This window comes from Eutrigla gurnardus (genome assembly GCF_963514095.1).
Source record: "Eutrigla gurnardus genome assembly, chromosome: 17".
Taxonomy (NCBI): domain Eukaryota; kingdom Metazoa; phylum Chordata; class Actinopteri; order Perciformes; family Triglidae; genus Eutrigla; species Eutrigla gurnardus.
In genome coordinates this window covers 19,925,702-19,944,618 of record NC_139928.1, presented here as the reverse complement: position 1 = coordinate 19,944,618, position 18,917 = coordinate 19,925,702, and the positions used below count along the sequence as shown (strand labels likewise).

The following is an 18,917-nucleotide window of genomic DNA, read 5'->3' as shown; positions in this document are numbered from 1 at the left end:
ACATGTTCACCTTTACCTCAAGCAAACCAGAATACAATATGATCACGTCTTTTCTATTCAAACTCATTCGTCACGTCTGTCAAACTAAGTGAAATGAGGTGTGAAAAAGAAGCTAAACCGGCATCGTTTCTTCGTCTTCATGCTGGGAGTCATCAACAGAAGCCACGTTTCTTGAGGAGCGTCATCCAGCTAATGCTTCGGAATGCTGCGTGTTTGGGCTGAGTCAGGCAGCCTCCCAACACAACAGCCGACACAGTGAAGACAGAAAGTGAAAGCAGGCAGAGAAGGGACTTCCCAGATCGGCAGCATGGCGGTGCTTTGCAGTGGATCGGTGCAGAACTGGTTCGGCAGAAGCTTCTGGGCACAAACGCTCACATATGCAGTAAATGTGACGGTGCACACTGAGGCTTCAGGATGCATGGCTCTGCTCTAGTACACCACAGTCACTACATCATCTTTGATTTGCCTTAAAGCCTATATTTTATCACATGGCGGCCATTTTGCCTTGTGTTTTTTTTAAGTCTCACCCTAAGATGGCCGCAACTTTTCCCCGTTGTGCCCTCATGCCGCTGCAGCGCTGCTCAGTCGTTGACAGGAAGCAGCCAAATTTCTGATGAGTCATCATCGCGGTTATTATATCGCCAAACTGTCAGCTTTGAAGACCAACGACAGATCTGGATTCAGCCGGACCAGCACACATTCTGGGTCGACGTGTCAAACCCCCGTATTTTTACAGATCTCTCGTTGTCGCTGCTCGTCCTACTTCTTCACTTTCAGACACCAGAACAACACGAATGTGCGTTTCTACAACCTGGCCGTTCACCAAGAGCAACACATGGCCGACTTGTCTGCACGTGACTTCCTCACCATTTTGTGGATCCACAGGTGTCTTGACAAAATGGCGGAGCCTGATCTTTGTCAGCAGTGGTTGGTGTTTGGCCACATGTGACTTCACTGTCCTTTTGTGTGTTTATGACACAAATCACCGGGCAACTTTCCAAAAAGACTCACTGCCAGAAAAAAACAACACGTCGGTAGTTCGGGACTTTCCAGATCAGATCAGACGATAAAAAACACAAAGATTAGAACTCACCAATATTATAAATTCACAACCACCGTGCTCAGACATATCTCCATAATCAGAGTCATCTCCCTTTTCATCCCACAGAACAATATGAATCAAACTGAACCACACACACATTCTGGCATGAACACACACACAGCTGTGAAGGAAGCAAGGCTTGAAAAATACAATCCAAGCAACAACATTCAGGTTTGGTTTGATTGTTCTGGCCGGGGTCATCAGAGGTCACATGATCCAAGATGTCATACGATGTTGATCAATCTTTTATCTGCCGACCTTTGACCGCTCTGATAAACAAATAAATAAAGTCGTCAACTGTTTGATGTCACTTTAAACGTTTATTAATTTGTTCCAAAGACAAGAGCATGAAATAGAAAATGATAAAAACAGACATAAATCCATCAACATCGAAATATCGAAGGTTATTTCAACTAAATAAATAAGAACATCAGGAAAACATGCAGGTCAGATTTATTGAACAATAAGGTGTTTATTACAGGTATTACTTATGAATGTAATCAGAGAGGACAGCGTGAGAGTGAAGGGGGGGGCGATGCACAGAAAGGGTGGGATTTGAACCCGCGGTCGCTGCAGTGAGGTCTTAGTTATACAGGAAGACTCATTTAATCAGGTGAGCTTGTTTGTCCACGTTCAGCACACACAGAACGTTCCTCCCAGAACACACGGAGCTACATCAGCTCCGCTCCGCGCTCCGTCGCTGGGCTGAGTTTCCCTCCACAGACGCTTCTATAGTAGCTCCCCTTCCTGTCCATCAGTTCCTGGTGAGTGCCTTGCTCCAGGACTCCTCCGTCCCCGATCACAACGATCTGATCTGCCTTCTCCACGGTCTGCAGCTTGTGAGCGACCACCAGCAGCGTCTGGTCGGGACAACTGGCCAGCGCCTGCTGAATCTGTGCAGAATCAATAACAACGTTCATCTTCCAGCATTTATCCGTTTTTAATCAGAGCTAATGATGTCAGAAGAAACGTTGAGGTTTATTATTTATACTGTTTCTCTATTAAATGCTGACCGGATGTTTTTAGCCTTTCATTTCAACCATTCATCGATGAGTTCTTCTTCTCCACATATGTATTATATATGACTCACTCTGTATCTGACGGTATAGAACTCTATAGTCCCTGGAGGGAACCCTGATGAACACCACATACATACCTTATATTCACTCTTGGTGTCCAGAGAGCTGCTCATCTCATCCAGAATGAGGATCTGTGGCTTTCTGACCAGAGCTCGAGCAATGGCAATCTGCTGCCTCTCGCTCTTGGCTACATTTTTGCCGCCCTCGCCCACCTCTGAGAAAAGGACGGACCATTATAAAATCATAAGAGGATTCCAGATGTGATGCAGATGCAGACAGATATGAGTGTTTAAAAGCTACTCGAGGGTCGACTCTCGTGTCTCCAGGACGCCGTTCAAGCATGTGAACCAGCATGAAGAGGGACTGATGACGGTTACCTGTATCGTAGCCTTTTTCCAGCTGCTCGATGAAGTCATGGGCGTTGGCTTTGCGCGCTGCTTCCTGGATTTCATCCAATGAGCATTCAGCAAGCCCGTAGGCGATGTTGTCTCTGATGGAGCCAGAGAACAGCACAGGCTCCTGGTTCACCACTGCAATCTGTGAAATACACTCATCAGCCTACAGATTCCTGAATCCTGTTAGTTTACAGGTGATGCATTCAGTTTAGTTGTTTACTGAAGTTCTTCACTGAGTCTCCTCATCAGCCTCAGGCTCGTTACTCAACTTGTGTCGTGGTGGAACTGCATTCTGGTCTAACTAGGCTACCATCTCTTTTTTCTCATTTCTTCCTGATCTTCCTGCAGGATTGTCCGATGATAAAAGACGTGTCGTAGTAACAATGAATTACCTTCTCGTGGAGGAAACGGTGGTCATAGGATTTCAGTGGTTCATTGTCCAATAGGATTTCTCCATCCTGCTGCTCATAGAATCGCTGGAGCAGACTCACACAGGTGCTTTTCCCTTTTCCAGATGAACCCACCAGAGCCGTCATCTGACCGGACTTCAGCTCCAAAGAAAAGTCCTGAAACGACGACACAACGACGGTTTAGAGGGAGCTGTAAATACTTGGGAGGGAACGCCGGTGTAAAGGATTCACTTTTGGTGCAGTCATGTTATTTTAACACAAGCTAAAGCTAAAGCTGTCCCCTTGTCTGCCAGCCAGCCAGCACTCACCTGCAGCACCGTTTTGTTGGGGTATAAAGGATAGGCAAAGTTGAGCCGGCGGAAACTGACGTGTCCTTTCAGCTGATCAGGCTTGAGTTTCCCGTCCATGCTGACCTGAGGTTTCCTGTCCAGATACTCAAACACTTTCCCAGCAGCCCCCACCGAGTTCAGCATGTCGCCAAAGATGTAGGTTAGCGTCTAAAACATGACAAGATGTCACAAAACTGAGCTCTTTAAACACTGTTTTCATTGATGGAGTCAATAGAAATCCTACAAAGCTATGAGTCACTGACATATCCTTCCTGAGGACATGGAAACTCATACTCTTGTATTAAAAGCAACCTCAAAACATGTATCTGTTTACTCTTAAATCTCTATAAATCTTAAAAGCAGTTCCACACCCTGATGTTGTCTCCCAGATCTGACTGGTAGAGGATGAAGGAGACCAGGTTGCCAGTCGTCATCTGTCCACTCTGGATAAACAGCCTGCCGTAGTACAACATGAACACCGTCATGCCCAACCCTGTCAACTGTAGACACACACACACACACACACACACACACACACACACACACACACACACACACACACACACACACACACACAGGAAGAACTACTGTTAAATAAAGTGATATTCAATGACACCTAATTCAACCACATATTACAAACTTCTCACCCTCCGTGCCAGCAGGTAAACAGCTCTCACAGTGTCCCGGCGGGTCTTGAGGCCGTGTGTGACCATCAAGCTGTTGTCATAGCGACGGGCCTCGTGCTTTTCTGCATTAAAGCTCCGTACCACATGAACACCAGATAGCACCTCATTCGCAACCTCATTTGCCAGAGCCATGGAGTCCTGCACTTCCAGAGACAGCCGCTGAGGGAGGAATAAATACGGACGAGGAAACTCGCTTTCATCCCACGTTTTAAAGGTTTAATACGTTACATTTGTGGAAACACTCAGCGAGTCTATGACACACCTGGTAGCGTCTGTCATAGATGTTCTGGATGAGGCCAGTGATCGGCGTCTCCATCAACACGAGGAATGTGAGCTTCCATGAAAGGCTCATCATCAGGGAGATCATGCCCACCGTCTTGATGAAGGTCCTCAGCAGCACATTGACATTCAGACAGACAGCTCTTCCCATCAAAGTGGTGTCTCTAGACAACCTGGATGTGATTTCACCTAGAAGATGAAAAGACCTTGTTCTGTTACATTCTGTCACGTTCTGCTCTGTTCCGTCCTCACATGTCCTGCTCTGTTCCGTCCTCACATGTCCTGTTCCGTCCTCACATGTCCTGCTCTGTTCCGTCCTCACATGTCCTGCTCTGTTACGTCCTCACATGTCCTGTTCTGTTCCGTCCTCACATGTCCTGCTCTGTTACGTCCTCACATGTCCTGCTCTGTTATGTCCTCACATGTCCTGTTCTGTTACGTCCTCACATGTCCTGCTCTGCTCTGCAGTGTGTCTATGATCTGGTCCTGGTCCATCCAGTGTCTCATGTCTGCCTCTTGTCTTATAGGACGTCTGGTCTCAACCTGATTGTGTCGTCCTTCATGTGCACTCATGAATTATTAATACAGTACATTTTTAAGCCTTACCTGTCTTTGTGGCCTCAAAGAATCCAACTTCCTGTTTGGTCAGAGCCTCAAACAGCTTGACTTTCATCCTGCATGTAAAGGAACTGATGGCACAAAGTAACACCCCCCCTCTGCAGCCGGCACCCACAGAGCTGAAACATCATGAAAGGAGAGAGTGGTGTAGAAATGACCTGCGAGCCACAGACACATGCCGCTGGGTGTGGAGAACAACCATACCTCCCCAGAGTGTACAGGCCCATGAGGAGGAGCGCCGATACAAATTCATTGGGCTGGTACTGACGGCCGAGGATGTCGATGACTCTGCCGGTGTAGAAGGGGATGAACATCTCACCTGAGAAGAGGGACACAAAGGTGCATCAGACGTTTACGGTGATGAAGATGCATCAGCATTAGATGATGCTGAAAACATGGTCCTGGTCCAGAGAACTCCCTCTTCCAAGGCCATGATGTTGAAAATACACGCAAACAAAACCAATAATGACAACAAATGTATAAGAAACACTTTCCACTGTGTTCATAGTTGATATTTATATTTCCTTAGCATCTCTACTAAAGCATGACATCATCATCGTCGTCATCACCTGCTGTACTTACAGCAAACAGCCAGCGTCAGCATCACAAGCCCTCCCAGCAGCAGCAGATATTCGGGTTTGTACAAACACAGGACTCTCCCAAAAAGCACTCTTGCTTTCTGCTTCTTCTCTTTCCCGGCGGCTTCGTCGTCGTCGTCCGGGAAGGTGGTTTCCCAGAACAGCGCGCCAGCCAGCGACGCTCCGGCTCCCATCAGCCAGCAGCGCACATCCTCCGACGCGCCACATCTGGACTCCTCGCGGCGGAGCGCCTGGGTCCCGATCTCAAGCACCACGGGCAGCAGACTGTGCGCCGTGATGACACGGAGCGACACCGGGCTGACGCCTCCGAGGCTCAGCAGAGTCCCCGCCGTGAGGAGCAGAACCCGGAGAGACGCCAGAACACAGAGACGCGCAACACGTCCGAACACGGCGGGGCTCAGCAGAAACCCGGACAAGGAAAACACGCAGAGGTCGACGCAAAGCGCACAAGTCAGAGCGGCGACTCTGCGGGTTGCCGTCGCCATGTTCCCGTCTCTGTCGGCTCTGCCTGCTCTCTCTGCCGCTGCGTTGTTATGTTGCATCCACTTTCAGTTTCGTTTTCCTGCAGGACCACAGGGTTCCCCGAAACCTCTACTGTAGAAGTGAATTCCTTTTAATTGCCCTTTTCGCCTTATATATAAACATATATATAGTGAGGGAGCAAACAGCTTTGTAAGGACACAAACACAAATGCTAACTAATATTACACCTGAAATAAGAGAATCATAGAGCCATGCAGTTATTCTTTTATTTTACAAGCTGAAATAGTTGACAGAGCCAGATTGTACAGATATATAACTGGATGCTGGACAGTAGTGGCTGACTCCAGATAGTATCACTGATCAAAGAAGGTGGGTAAGTCATTTCCCAGAACGACTTTCTCCTCTGTGCCCTGTTCATCAATGGAGACGATATAAGCCACGCCCCCACTGGAGCCGTCACGGTTCATTGCCAAAGACAGAGCTAAGAGAGAGAAAACAGAGAGACAGGTGATGACAGGTCAAACAGCTGATATAACGTGACCAAACACAACAGAGCTGCTCACAGCTGTCAAAGAAACATATTTCTGAGGGGTTAAAAACTTACTGTTGACAACAAACGTCTGGCACTCTTCCTTGCTCATCCCCTTGCGATACTCAGCATCAACATACCCATAAACATACGAGCTGCCGGAGCCGCCTACTGCAAAAGGCTGCCTTGTCAGGAGACCGTTGAGGGTTGCAAACACCTGGGAGAGGTCAAAGGGCACCAGGACAGAGACACCACAATGTCATCCTGTATGAAGTGTGTTGGCTCTTTTATTCAACGCATCCAGCAGCAATAAAAAACAACAACATAAACAGCTGCAGCCTCAAGATTACTTGAGTTCCAGATGTTCATTTTGACATAATTCCCCTTCTTTGTCCAGTAATGTTTCTGGTTTAAGGCTTGAATCTCGTCCCTCAAGACTGGAGCCAATGATTTCACTGACCTGCCCTCCAGCTCTTTTGTCCCAGCCGGCCACAATGAGATGCGCTGACAGCTCCTCCTTGTACTTGTATGAGATGTTCCTCACCAGGGTGGCAGCTGAGCGGACCTGGGGGTCCTCATCGATCTCAATGCTGACAGAGGAACAGAAAACATCAAGCGTGACAGGGTGAGGCTTATGGACACTTTTGAGGGCCGATACTGATATCTTTACATTTAAGCAGCTCCAATTGTGTGTGTTAGACTTTAGACAAAATCATTAATTCAGTGGAGTTTTCTGTAATTTCTCATCACATTTCAGAAAACTTCCGGTCCAGCATTTTCACCATCAATGGACCCAATTATCTGAGCAATTCTATATGAATACATAAAAGGTGCAACATGTACTGCAAGCCCTCGCTCGTGTTATGGGATGTTTCTACGTGGCTGGGATCAGGAAGGCGAGTTTGATTATATTTTTCCATTAAGTAACATTTGCTAAAAAAGGTTAACACGTGTGTGGATCTCCTTGGAGGTTGTCTGCACCTGTGGACATCCAGCTGGTAGTTGACTATCTCAGCGATGGTCTGGGCGTCTGCTGCCGAGCCGGACAGAGCACAGTAGATCTTGTCATGGAGGGGAGACAGCTTGTTCATCACCCGGTTCACCACGGAGGCCCTGGATGGAGGGAGGAAGAGGGAGTGTGTATCTCAGATAATGTATCTCAGTGTATTCACATGTACACTACTAGTTATGTAACTACAGGGCCGCCCATGAAGTTGGAATAACTTGCAAATCTTTTCTAGCACCAAACAAATGTTGTGCATGAATTCATTTCACCTGGTTGATTGGGACACATAATGTAATCATTGCTGGTCAAAAGTGATTACTGATGCATTTAAATAGTGATAAAACAGCATGAAAAGACTAAATAAATAGCATTTCTTCGCACCTTTTTTTACACTTCTGGTTTGATACTAAACTGCATTTCATTGACTCAATGCTTGTTCTCTGTTCAACGACAATAAGAGGCAGGAGGGTTTGGGAAGAGAAGCTGGTGTCTGAGTGAAGATCATGCTGGTATTATGCGGATAGAAGTGGACGCGCAGACGCACGAACTCACCCTGCAGACACTCGGGAATCGGAGCCCAGAACGACCCCTCCGTTAAACTCTATAGCGATGATGGTGGTCTACAAACAGGAGTGAGAGCAGATGAGACTTATCTGTCGTGCATGCGGCGCCCGATAAACCATAAAGTCTAAAAGAGGGTTGTACTCACTCCGGTCTTCACCTCCTCGGACAACCACTCCGGCCCCGCGTCTCCCAACATACCGACTCTCTGTGACGACAACAACCACAGTCTGCAGCGACGGAAAGGCTTTCTCAAGTGTTCTGGTGCCTTACAGCAGTAAATCTATTCTCCGGGTTCAGTCACACGTCAGACGGACTCCATCTTTTCCCGAAATCGAAAGTGACGTTGTTCCTCCTCTCTAAAGAGCTGCGCACATTTCAGTTCACCGAGGATCGTGTTCTCCATTCACACTGGCACCTTTTTTTGAAATATAAAAGCATAATTTATGAAACTGTTGTAAAAAAAAGTGTGTGTGTAGCTTTTACCAAGAAATAAGAACGGTTTATTTGCATAATAAGAAAACACACAATGTTATGGAGCTCAATGCTGTTTTTGTGTTCTTCAAATAAGCTTTTTTTTTTTTCATTCTGAGCCTGAATGTCAACACTTTTCAACACCTTGTCTTTGAGCATGAATTAGACATATCTAAAGTAATTCCACTACCACAAAACACTATAATCCACAGGAGAGGCTATCAGACCAGAACATTTTAAAACCTGCATATGATATTGTGCAACAGCAACAAGTAAAGAGAGACGATGAACAATGAGGGTTTGGAAAATGTTTATTCATAAATCACACATTTCCATACATTAATAAAAACATAAAATGTGATCTGGGCACAGAGAACCTTATTTATGATGGAAGGATTCTAAACTAGTCTGCACCATCAGAACGCTTTCATTAGCAGGAAACAAATGAATCTCCACGTGTCTGACTTGTTCTCCAGGTCGTGTGTTGTTTGTTACATCCCAGTCGCCGTAACAGGAAAACAAATGAATCGGTGGTTCAAATGAGGTCACTCATTGTGGAACTTGGGCAGCTTGTTACCGGGGACAACCACATGCTCCACCCCGGTTGCCGTGACCACCACCAGGTGAGCCACGCCCCCGCTGACGTTGTCTCTGCCCATGGCCAGAGCTAGAGCTGAGGAGGAGGAGAGACGGGTTAAAGGAGGAGGAGTTGAACAAGCATTTATCACCTCCTAACAAACACCAAGTCACCAACAAACATTCAGCCTGAACTCTTTCTCATAATGAAGACCTCATAATCTGAATGGAAGCTCTTTATACTGAAGACAAACAGAACAATATGTACAGAAGTCAACAGCAGGAGACAATTACACACAATGTTCGTCACTTTAAGAGTCATTTTGTATAAAACACTTTATCTCTGGCTTTTGACTGCCGTGAATATTTTCTATGAAATAAGGTTGAATGGGGAACACAGGAAGGGGCGTGTCTTAACTTCTCTATTCAACCTTTCATTTCACTTTAAATGTTCATACTTTCGTCTCCATGACAACCGAGTTATCTCTCTATGCTGTTAGGGCCCTGAGCTGTGAAAGCCAACTATTACAAAGCAAGCAAACATCTACTGAACTCTTATTCTCTATTCTTCTATTTATTTTCATTTGTGTGGAATCACAACCCGAACTCTCCCCCAAAACTCAAATCCTGACTAACAACGGACGAACAGATGTAGGTTTGGTTACACAAGTAAACCAATCCAACCAGTACCGTTAGTGGCAAACTGTAGGCATTCCTCTCGGCTCATGTTGGGCTTGTATTTGGCGTCGACGTAGCCGTAGATGTACGTGCTGCCTGAGCCACCGATGGTAACCGGCTGACGGATCAACATCCCGCCTAGAGACACGACGTACACCTGGAGGAGGACGGAGGATTATAGAGAGCTGTAGGCAGCACGGTGGACTTCCTGCTATCATCATCATCATCATCATCATCATCATCATCATCATCATCACTGCTACCTGTGGGCCTTCCTTCCTGTCCCAGCCTGCTGTGATGAAGCCGGCCTGCAGCTCGTCCCTGTTTTTGTAACACAGGTCTTTCAGCACTGATGCTGCTGCTTTCACCAGAGGAGGGGTCTCCATCTGGACACTGTGGGTTAGGGGGGAGGGGGGGGAATGAATAAACTATGATGTCATCGTAATGAACATGTTGTCTCTGAGTGCATACTGGTGGAATAACGTGTCCATGAGTGTGTTGGCACCTGTGGAAGGACAGGTGGAACTTTGCAGCCTTGGTGACGGCCTGAGCGTCGGCGAGGGAGCCGGCCATGCAGCAGAAGATCTGGTCATGAACCTGAATCACCTTGTTGATGGTCTTAGATGAGACATATTCCCTGAGGAGACACGGAGACAGTGAGATGAAGGGACTGGGATCACCGCCTGCTTGTATTCCTCCACCAGTCAAGTAGTTCACATCCATTCTGTCCAAAATGTCATCACGTCTTCGTCTCGTCCAGTTAGACATTTGTGTGAAACTTTTAAATTTGCATATGAATTATTGAGTCCAAAACTGTGTTTTGTGAAGTCACGGTGACCTTTGACCACCAGATTCTAATCAAAGAGGTCAAGAAGCAGGCCGGCTTACAACACATCACCATCCTACTCATGTTTCAGTGAGTCCAAAAAATACATATTAACATGAATAAAACTATAATAAGCAAATATGAATCTTCCTATTAAGTGAAATTCAGATATAGAATTAAAATATGTTCTATAAATATATGAATCTATCAACAAATATTAACTTAATGTCTCAGCATTGTATACATACATCATTACAAAGTACTTGTATACACGGTACTATAGGCTGCACTACACATTATTATTTAAATACATCATTTTATAGGATGTATAATAAGGTTCTTTGGCCGTAAAAACGTTGAAGACCTCTGCGATTCACAATCAAGTCAACTTCAGCGTTGCACCCTCACCCTCCCATGGAGGCCCTGGAATCTGAGCCGATCACGACCCCCCCATCAAAGGTGGCAGCCAGGATGGTGGTCTGAGGAGGGGAGAGGAGCAGAGTGTGGTTGGAGATACGTGTTCATCCTCCAGCCTGGAGGAAGTACTGCCATGTTAAACTGGGTGAAGCAGCATCACAGACATGTCTTCTTTCTCACGGCTTCCTGTCCATCCAGCAGACGGAGCAAGGCTATGAATTATGGGATTTAGAGTTCTGTCAAGGAATTGGTTTTAAATGAATATAGTTGTTTGTAGATATAAAGACTAAACTCGTTCAAACACGGAAACAACTGACTGATAATAAACACGCGAGTTGTACAGTCGCTGTGATCCCACGTTGTTTTTTTCTCGATCCAGTCGGTCGTTGAATGAGCTTCAGTGCTGCTCAGGAGTCTCGATAAAGACCAGTGAAGCGGTCCGGGTCTACTCACCCCTGTGCTGACTCCTTTCACGCGCCAGTCCGAGCAGCGTCTCTCCATTTTCACTCCAGAACCGAAAGAGAAGGAGGAGAGGTGACGCTGAAGCCGGAACAGCGACCCCAGGCGCATCGGGACGCGCAGAGAAGCGTCGCTCTGCCCGGTACCTCTCCAGCATGGCGCTATCAAATGTCCTCCAAACTCCTGCAGCTGGCTTTAACTTCGACAACGCCGACAGGTATGAGCTTCTGTTTGTGACTTCTCAGCAGCTGACTGTGTCCAGAAAGAAACGATTACACCGAATTAAAGTGAGCTGTCAGCGCGATCAAAAGTGAAAGTAAAATGTCCCTGATGTTGATCAAGGAACGCTGATTTGGAGGCTCGTTTTGATGGACAGACACCTAAACCCCTGAAAACAGGCACCACCATAGCAGGACTGGTGTTCAAGGCGAGTATGAAGCTTCCATATATATATATATATAGTATACCAGAATGATCTTTAACTTCCATCACTGAACAGACCAGGAGAGTTTACAAACACACACACACATATATATATATATATATATATATATATATATATATATATATATAGTATACCAGAATGATCTTTAACTCCATCAGTGCATCACTGAACAGACCAGGAGAGTTTACAAACACAATGAAACGTTCCTGTTCTCACCTGCACGCCACCAGGCTTAACTTTGATCACAACATACAGTTAATGCAATGATGGGAGCTGCATTCACAGTCATCCACCGCTGGAGACTGAGACTTGAATGCCTTGCTCAAGGGCAGCCAGAGGGTGGTTGTGTGGTAATGTCATGATGACCTTGGTTGAAGCCGACCCATGTGTGCTGGTGCAGGATGGGGTGGTGCTGGGAGCAGACACCAGAGCTACTTCCAGTGAAGTGGTGGCCGACAAGATGTGTGCCAAGATCCACTACATTGCTCCGAATATATAGTAAGTGTCTTATAGATATATATGTATAAAACGTAGAAATGTCCTGTAAATACTCTCTGGTACCAGTCTGTGATACGGAACGCATCCTGATGATGAAGTGTCATTTCCTTGTTCGGTGCACATTTTCCCATAAACGGCCTCCTTAATGATTTCCTCCACATCCCAGAATGCCGTGCGGCTTCACTGAATCCCTTCAGCTTGTTTTATTTCCCCTCGTCTCTTCATTTACAAAGTGTGTCCTTCCTCTCCGTGCAGCTGCTGTGGAGCAGGAACAGCAGCAGATACAGAGAAGACCACAGCGCTCCTCTCCTCCAACCTCGCCATCTTCTCTCTGAACAGCGGCAGGAACCCTCGTATCGTCATGGCCGTCAACATACTGCAGGATATGTTGTACAGGTGTGTGTTGCACAACGCTAAGCTATTAAAGTGTCTAATAAAGCATCTGGTTTTATTAAACGTTGTATTACTAATGATTTTAAATGTTGTTGTCTTGTATTGAGGTGTGTGAATGAGTTAAACTCATTAGAACAACTATGTGTTAATCCGGTTTCCCCCTCAGGTATCACGGCCAGATTGGTGCCAGTCTTATCCTGGGAGGAGTAGATCACACCGGGAACCACCTGTACACGGTGGGGCCCTATGGGAGTGTCAATACGATGCCTTACCTTGCCATGGGTATGTATGTGACGTGACTCAGGCGGGTCCTCCAGTTTGGAAAAGTGAAGCCAAAGCTGAAGTGCCTTAAATTGTAAAAATGTGAATGTTTCACTCTCAGACTTCATCCAATCTGTTTCTTCGTGCAGGATCTGGTGATCTGGCTGCTCTTGGGATTCTAGAGGACGGGTACAAACCCGACCTGGAGGTAAGCCACCTGGACAGCTGTTGTTAATTAAATATCATCTTCATATCTGTTCGTCTGGATCGTTTAGACACGATCACAAAGTACTACTAATATGAATTGCAGTGTGTTGGGACTGTAGGCCAAATGAGCCTCTGTAAAACATGATGAACGCCATGAATTTCCCTCCTTATGGACCAGATAGAAAGACTGCACTAGTGTGGGTATTTAGGTGTGTTTAAAACTCTTCTCCATCGTTCCCCTCATTACTCCTAACTCTCAGCTGGACGAGGCCAAGGAGCTGGTGCGTGTTGCCATCCATGCAGGCATCATGAGTGACCTCGGCTCAGGCAACAACATCGACATTTGCGTCATCACTAAACAAGGAGTGGACTACGTCAGACCCTACCAGGTCTCAGAGTACAAAGACAACAGGTAGGACTTCAATCCAGATCTGCTGTCTGGACGGAGCCTTCAAAGAAGAGATGTGGTGTTGAACCATGTCTGTCTGTGTGAAAAGGTCCAGCCAGCATGGCGTCACGCCGGCACCGCTCTCTTAGACGCCTGTTTTCATCCGTGATGCCGACCGTCCGTCTGAAATCACAGCTCCATCGATAGACTTGCCTTTTGATTGATCAACCTCCATCTCTTACCCTCTCCTAGGAAAAGCAGATACAAATACGGTCCGGGCACGACCCCGGTTCTGACCGAGGCCGTAGTCCGCCTCCAGCTGGAGGTGGTCCAGGAGACGGTGCAGCAGATGGATACAGCCTGAGCCACGACACACAGTCACAGCCTTTAACAATAAAATGACTTTCATTTCATCGTTGGTCTCCAGCTTTTTAAATATGAGTAGCATCTAACATGTGATCAGCATTGTCATCATGGTTTCTGTGCTGCTATTAGGCTCCGCCATAATGAGAAGACTCATATTTTTACAATATGGAATAATATTTTCAGAAAAATAACATTGAATTAGGCAAATTTATTTTAAAGTTTTGTATTTGTTTACTGAATGCAGTATTTTAAAGCCCAAGCAGCCGCATTTTTGTTTTGTGCTACACGTCATCAACCTAATGATTTGTTTTATTATTATTTATGAATATGACAATTATGACATATGCAAACTAACATCACTAATGTAACTTAATGTTACATTGAGTTGGAATTGGCCAAAATGGTTGCTGCATAGCCCTCTGACACGGGGAAGTTGATGTAACCTACATCTCTTCCCCAAACCTGCGTGCTGCGTTTCCTCTTAGAGACTGATGACGAGACACCTGTAGCGCTTTCCTATTGGTTTATGCGGGCTCAAGCCATTTTTTTATTTTATTTTCAGTCAAATTATCAGGGAGTATTTTATATTTTGAACAATTGAATTGTAATTTAAGAAAAACAACAGCAGGAGTTGTCAAACATTTGAATTAATAGATTTCGTGCAGCTGGTTGATTTTGCATTCGGGACACGGATTACAATAAAAGAGCTTTGAAACTCTTTCACTTTCGAATTCTTCGCTGCGTACGACGCTTTGTCCGTCGCCCTCGTCCTTTTTGGGAAACTCACCACCTCAACTATCGATTCTAATTCTACACTGTTCACAATACAACATGGCTCTTTTCCAAGTGACTGGTTTTAAGCCTTACGATGAACTCCGCGGGCAGATGTTCCCGGCGGGACAGACGCATCTCGTCGACCGAACCAACCACTACAGCTTCGGGACCAAAACTCCAGAATTCGCTGTCCCTCTGGGTGTTGACGTGAGTGTCCTTTCATCAAACTACTGCCATTACGATGGGACACACATGAATGAAGCGTCAGACGCGCTGCTTCAACTTACTTTACGCGTCTGTGCTTTTCAGTGTGTGGCGTGTTTGCATCTTATAACACGTCATAGCATCCATTTATGTTAAGTATCAGCAGTTATTGTGTTAGAATATTAAATTATTACTATCATGTTCTCTTGTACACACACGTGCTGTGCCATTACGCATCTTGATGCCTTCTTTGATTTCATTTTTTAGCCCTCAGCGTTTCTCAAATCCTGCAACCGTGACGGAGGCGTCAGTATAGACCTGAACCACGGTACGACCACCCTGGCCTTCAAGTTCAGACATGGGGTCATCGTGGCTGTGGACTCCAGAGCCTCAGCAGGCCGTTACTTGGGTAAATAAGCACGACTAAAGCATGAACTTTATAATTTAACTCAACATACTGTATCATGTATAAAACATGGGGTTTCATCATGCTTCAACCTGCATGTGTGTGTGTGTGTGTGTGTGTGTGTGTGTGTGTGTGTGTGTGTGTGTGTCACGGCTCTGCAGCATCCAACGACGTCAACAAGGTCATAGAGATCAACCCCTACCTGCTGGGCACCATGTCGGGCAGCGCTGCAGACTGTCAGTACTGGGAGAGACTCCTGGCCAAAGAGTGCAGGTCTGTCACGTCATCTTCTACGTATCTGTGAATGAAAAGTACGTTAGGAAGTTGCATTCACATGCCGAGTAAAACATGGTCAGTCCAAAAGGAGAGAACAAGAGAGAGAGCTCTGATTTAGTTTTACAGTTCACGCCATATCTCAGGAAATTATCTAATAGGTTAAAATGATTCAGTGATGTCATTTTGAACAGGCACGGATGTAAACCGCCACATGAGTGGCTGTTTTTAGAAGAATACATCCACAATAAAATAAATGCATCAAAAGTCAATGTTTATAAGCTAATTCATACGTTATAAAAGAGGTCGACTACCTTTATTTTATTATTCCGTCCATGCAGGCTGTACAGGCTGAGGAACAACCAAAGGATCTCGGTGGCTGCTGCCTCCAAGCTGCTGTCTAACATGATGCTGGGTTACAGAGGCATGGGCCTCTCTATGGGAAGCATGATCTGTGGATGGGACAAAGAGGTCAGCTGTGTGTGTGTGTGTGTGTGTGTGTGTGTGTGTGTGTGTGAGAGAGAGTCTTACAATCTGCACTGACAGCATTATAATCTTATTTTTGTGTCACTTTCTGTGAAGCAGAGCCTAAAATAGACATTACACTACAGGTCAGGTGAGTGTAGGACTCAGGAAGCTTGATTTTGATGTTTTATGTTCCTTTTGGAAGGATGGATGCTGGATTCGGACACAAAATTCATGCCTGAAAGTAGCCTACCATTTATTTAATAGTGAGGTTCACACTCAGTGATGGAGCAGCTTGTTACATTTGAAAACATTAGTCCGTTATTGTCACACATCTAGCGTAGTAATGTACGCTTGTGTTGTGTAAAAAATGGTATTTCCCTGACCGTGTGCTCCCCAGGGCCCCGGTCTGTACTATGTGGATGACAATGGGACGCGTCTGTCTGGCCGTATGTTCTCCACCGGCTGCGGCAGCAGCTTCGCCTACGGGGTGGTGGACAGCGGCTACCGTGAAGACATGACGGTGGAGGAGGCATACGAGCTGGGCCGCCGGGGCATCACTCACGCTACACACAGGGACGCCTACTCTGGAGGGGTGGTCAACAGTGAGTATATACGCTGAGAGGGTCCTCTTTGGTTCAGACTTAAATCAACAATTTGGACATTTCTTTTCACAGACATTCCAAAGGATATATCCTCTTTTTTTTATTTTGCTGACTTTCCCTCTAGTTCCACCACAAGATTCACATATTGGTTTTCTGTTAAAACTGTAATTTCCCTTTTTATCCATCACCATTCGAATGGTGTTCCCGTCATCCTCAACTCCACAGACTCAAAAACATGTTTAACACAATGAACAGGCATTTAAACATAAATAAATATATATAAACAAAAGCCATGATAGTAGAATAGAATAACCTTAATGACATAAAACAATAAAAATAATAACATTAAGAAGAACACACACATATAAGGGCTCTCCTACAATCATAAACCACACACACTACAAAACTAGACATAAAATAAACGCTTAGAAACAAAAAACAAGCTCATATCAAAGTACTGAGTCAACCTATGACCTGAAACCTGGTTCTGGACTGACTTCATTTCCCAAATCCGATCCTCCATTTCCTGTCACGTCTCTACTGTGAAATAGAGGCTAAATGTGCAAAGGAATAATAATTCACAGACTGAATGTATAAGTCCATAAATGTTTTTGTGGTAACGTGTGTGTGTGTGTGTGTGTGTGTGTGTCTCCAGTGTACCACATGCAGGAGGACGGCTGGATAAAGGTGTGTAAGGAAGACGTATCAGAGTTGATCCACCGCTACAGGAAGGGAATGTTCTGAGTTTGACCCTTGAACCCGGATCAGCACAACGATGCGTTTGTTTCCAAAATGATTGCAACTCAACTATGTCAAGAGAGTTTCTTTAAAAATGTAACTGAATGGTTGCTTTCGTGAATGAACGACTTCACTTTGTGTCACAGCAGAGTGTGTAAGGAAGCGTGTGTGATTATGGATATGAGATAGATATTAATTACCATGTAAAACATGTATTTCCTTACAGATGAACCTAAACTCTGCCATTAAATTGTTAAGATCTTTGTTTGCTTATTGTTCTTTATATCATGTAATGGAGGAACTATAAATGGTGTTGTATTTTGTGTTGGTGTTAAAATAATCTCAGCTACACACAGCTCCACATAAAGAGCTGTTCCACCCATTGCTCTTTCCTGAACAATTTTTACATGATGTTGCTTTATGGTATAAAGAGTCAGATACAAAACTGAGTGAGGCTCTATGTCACTGAACATGAGAAGAATTTGATTTAGAGGTAGTTTAGAGTAAAACGTGTTTATTGATGGTGTACAACATAAATAATAGTTGTTGTTTTTTCTTATGTTGAGCTGAGAAGTATGTGTTTCATTATCTCTGGGCGTGAAATGTGATCACAAACACACAGGAAGTGCCAAACCTCCTTTCCACAACTAAACCTGTCTGGTGAGATTTCTAAAGTATATCCAACTAATAACACCATAATTCTAAACATACATACATGTCACTCTCAATTATGTTACAATAGTCTATTTATACTATAAAGTGTAATATAGGTAGGTAAAGCAACACCATGTTTGTCAGGACGGCTGTGATGTCATCTGTTTCCATGCAGAACTCGGCAGCGTAGGTTTTGTTTTCCAGGTTTATTGTCTTCATGATCGGAAGTTTGTTTTCTTGCACTTCAGTTAATCTTTGAAGGTCACGAATGTTGTTCAGTTAATTATATTAAAATAAAAATACAGTAAAAACCAACGTTAATGATATATAGTACGTATCTGTGGTGTTTTATAAAGTAGAAGTACATCGAGTGAAGCGGATTCAGAGGAGCCTGGAGAACTTCCTGGTTGTTGTCATGTCATCAGTTGCCAGGCAGATTTCAGTGCAACAGGTTTCTACAGGGAAACCAAAGCAAGACACAGTAGACTGGAGACTAGCTGGATCACACACACACACACATACACACACACACACACACACACGCACACACATACACACACACATACACAAGGAATATGAAATAACAGGAATCATCACTTTTTCTGTTTTTACATGAATAAACCTAATATGCCTCCATGGAGGAAAACACATTGAAATGTTCTGTTAGACCTTCTTCTTCTTAGAGAAAGCAACAAACCAGACGACAGGGAGGGGATGCAAAATGGCTCCACAAAC

General features: G+C 45.0%; 5 protein-coding genes across 5 annotated transcripts; 2 read left to right on the top strand and 3 right to left on the bottom strand.

Annotated features, from left to right (window-relative positions):
- Positions 1–1,402: 1,402 nt before the first annotated feature.
- On the bottom strand, positions 1,403–6,027 carry tap2a (transporter associated with antigen processing, subunit type a). Its single transcript, XM_084032034.1, has 11 exons — positions 5,481–6,027; positions 5,103–5,217; positions 4,887–5,017; positions 4,264–4,469; positions 3,963–4,160; positions 3,687–3,815; positions 3,295–3,483; positions 2,969–3,142; positions 2,559–2,718; positions 2,259–2,395; positions 1,403–1,995 (listed from the first exon to the last, which is right to left on the bottom strand). The coding sequence occupies exons 1-11, from the start codon at positions 5,980–5,982 to the stop codon at positions 1,774–1,776; spliced, it is 2,163 nt and encodes a 720-aa protein (XP_083888160.1). The 5' UTR covers positions 5,983–6,027; the 3' UTR covers positions 1,403–1,773.
- A 215-nt stretch (positions 6,028–6,242) lies between these two features.
- psmb9a (proteasome 20S subunit beta 9a) lies at positions 6,243–8,425 on the bottom strand. The gene is made up of 6 exons (XM_084032047.1): positions 8,224–8,425; positions 8,067–8,134; positions 7,490–7,621; positions 6,969–7,098; positions 6,584–6,725; positions 6,243–6,460 (listed from the first exon to the last, which is right to left on the bottom strand). The coding sequence occupies exons 1-6, from the start codon at positions 8,272–8,274 to the stop codon at positions 6,333–6,335; spliced, it is 651 nt and encodes a 216-aa protein (XP_083888173.1). The 5' UTR covers positions 8,275–8,425; the 3' UTR covers positions 6,243–6,332.
- Positions 8,426–8,842: 417 nt separating this feature from the next.
- LOC311027864 (proteasome subunit beta type-6-B like protein-like) lies at positions 8,843–11,616 on the bottom strand (the record flags this gene model as incomplete). Its single annotated transcript, XM_084032046.1, has 6 exons — positions 8,843–9,222; positions 9,816–9,960; positions 10,067–10,196; positions 10,309–10,440; positions 11,038–11,108; positions 11,500–11,616. 6 exons carry the CDS (start codon positions 11,614–11,616, stop codon positions 9,095–9,097), a joined length of 723 nt encoding a protein of 240 aa, XP_083888172.1. The 3' UTR covers positions 8,843–9,094.
- Positions 11,588–14,110, top strand: LOC311027863 (proteasome subunit beta type-7-like). The gene is made up of 8 exons (XM_084032045.1): positions 11,588–11,722; positions 11,848–11,932; positions 12,351–12,448; positions 12,704–12,844; positions 13,008–13,123; positions 13,252–13,310; positions 13,570–13,721; positions 13,950–14,110. The coding sequence occupies exons 1-8, from the start codon at positions 11,661–11,663 to the stop codon at positions 14,059–14,061; spliced, it is 825 nt and encodes a 274-aa protein (XP_083888171.1). The 5' UTR covers positions 11,588–11,660; the 3' UTR covers positions 14,062–14,110.
- Positions 14,111–14,683: 573 nt separating this feature from the next.
- On the top strand, positions 14,684–17,792 carry psmb8a (proteasome 20S subunit beta 8A). Its single transcript, XM_084032044.1, has 6 exons — positions 14,684–15,044; positions 15,309–15,450; positions 15,609–15,720; positions 16,062–16,191; positions 16,586–16,790; positions 17,446–17,792. The coding sequence occupies exons 1-6, from the start codon at positions 14,895–14,897 to the stop codon at positions 17,532–17,534; spliced, it is 828 nt and encodes a 275-aa protein (XP_083888170.1). The 5' UTR covers positions 14,684–14,894; the 3' UTR covers positions 17,535–17,792.
- Positions 17,793–18,917: the final 1,125 nt, after the last annotated feature.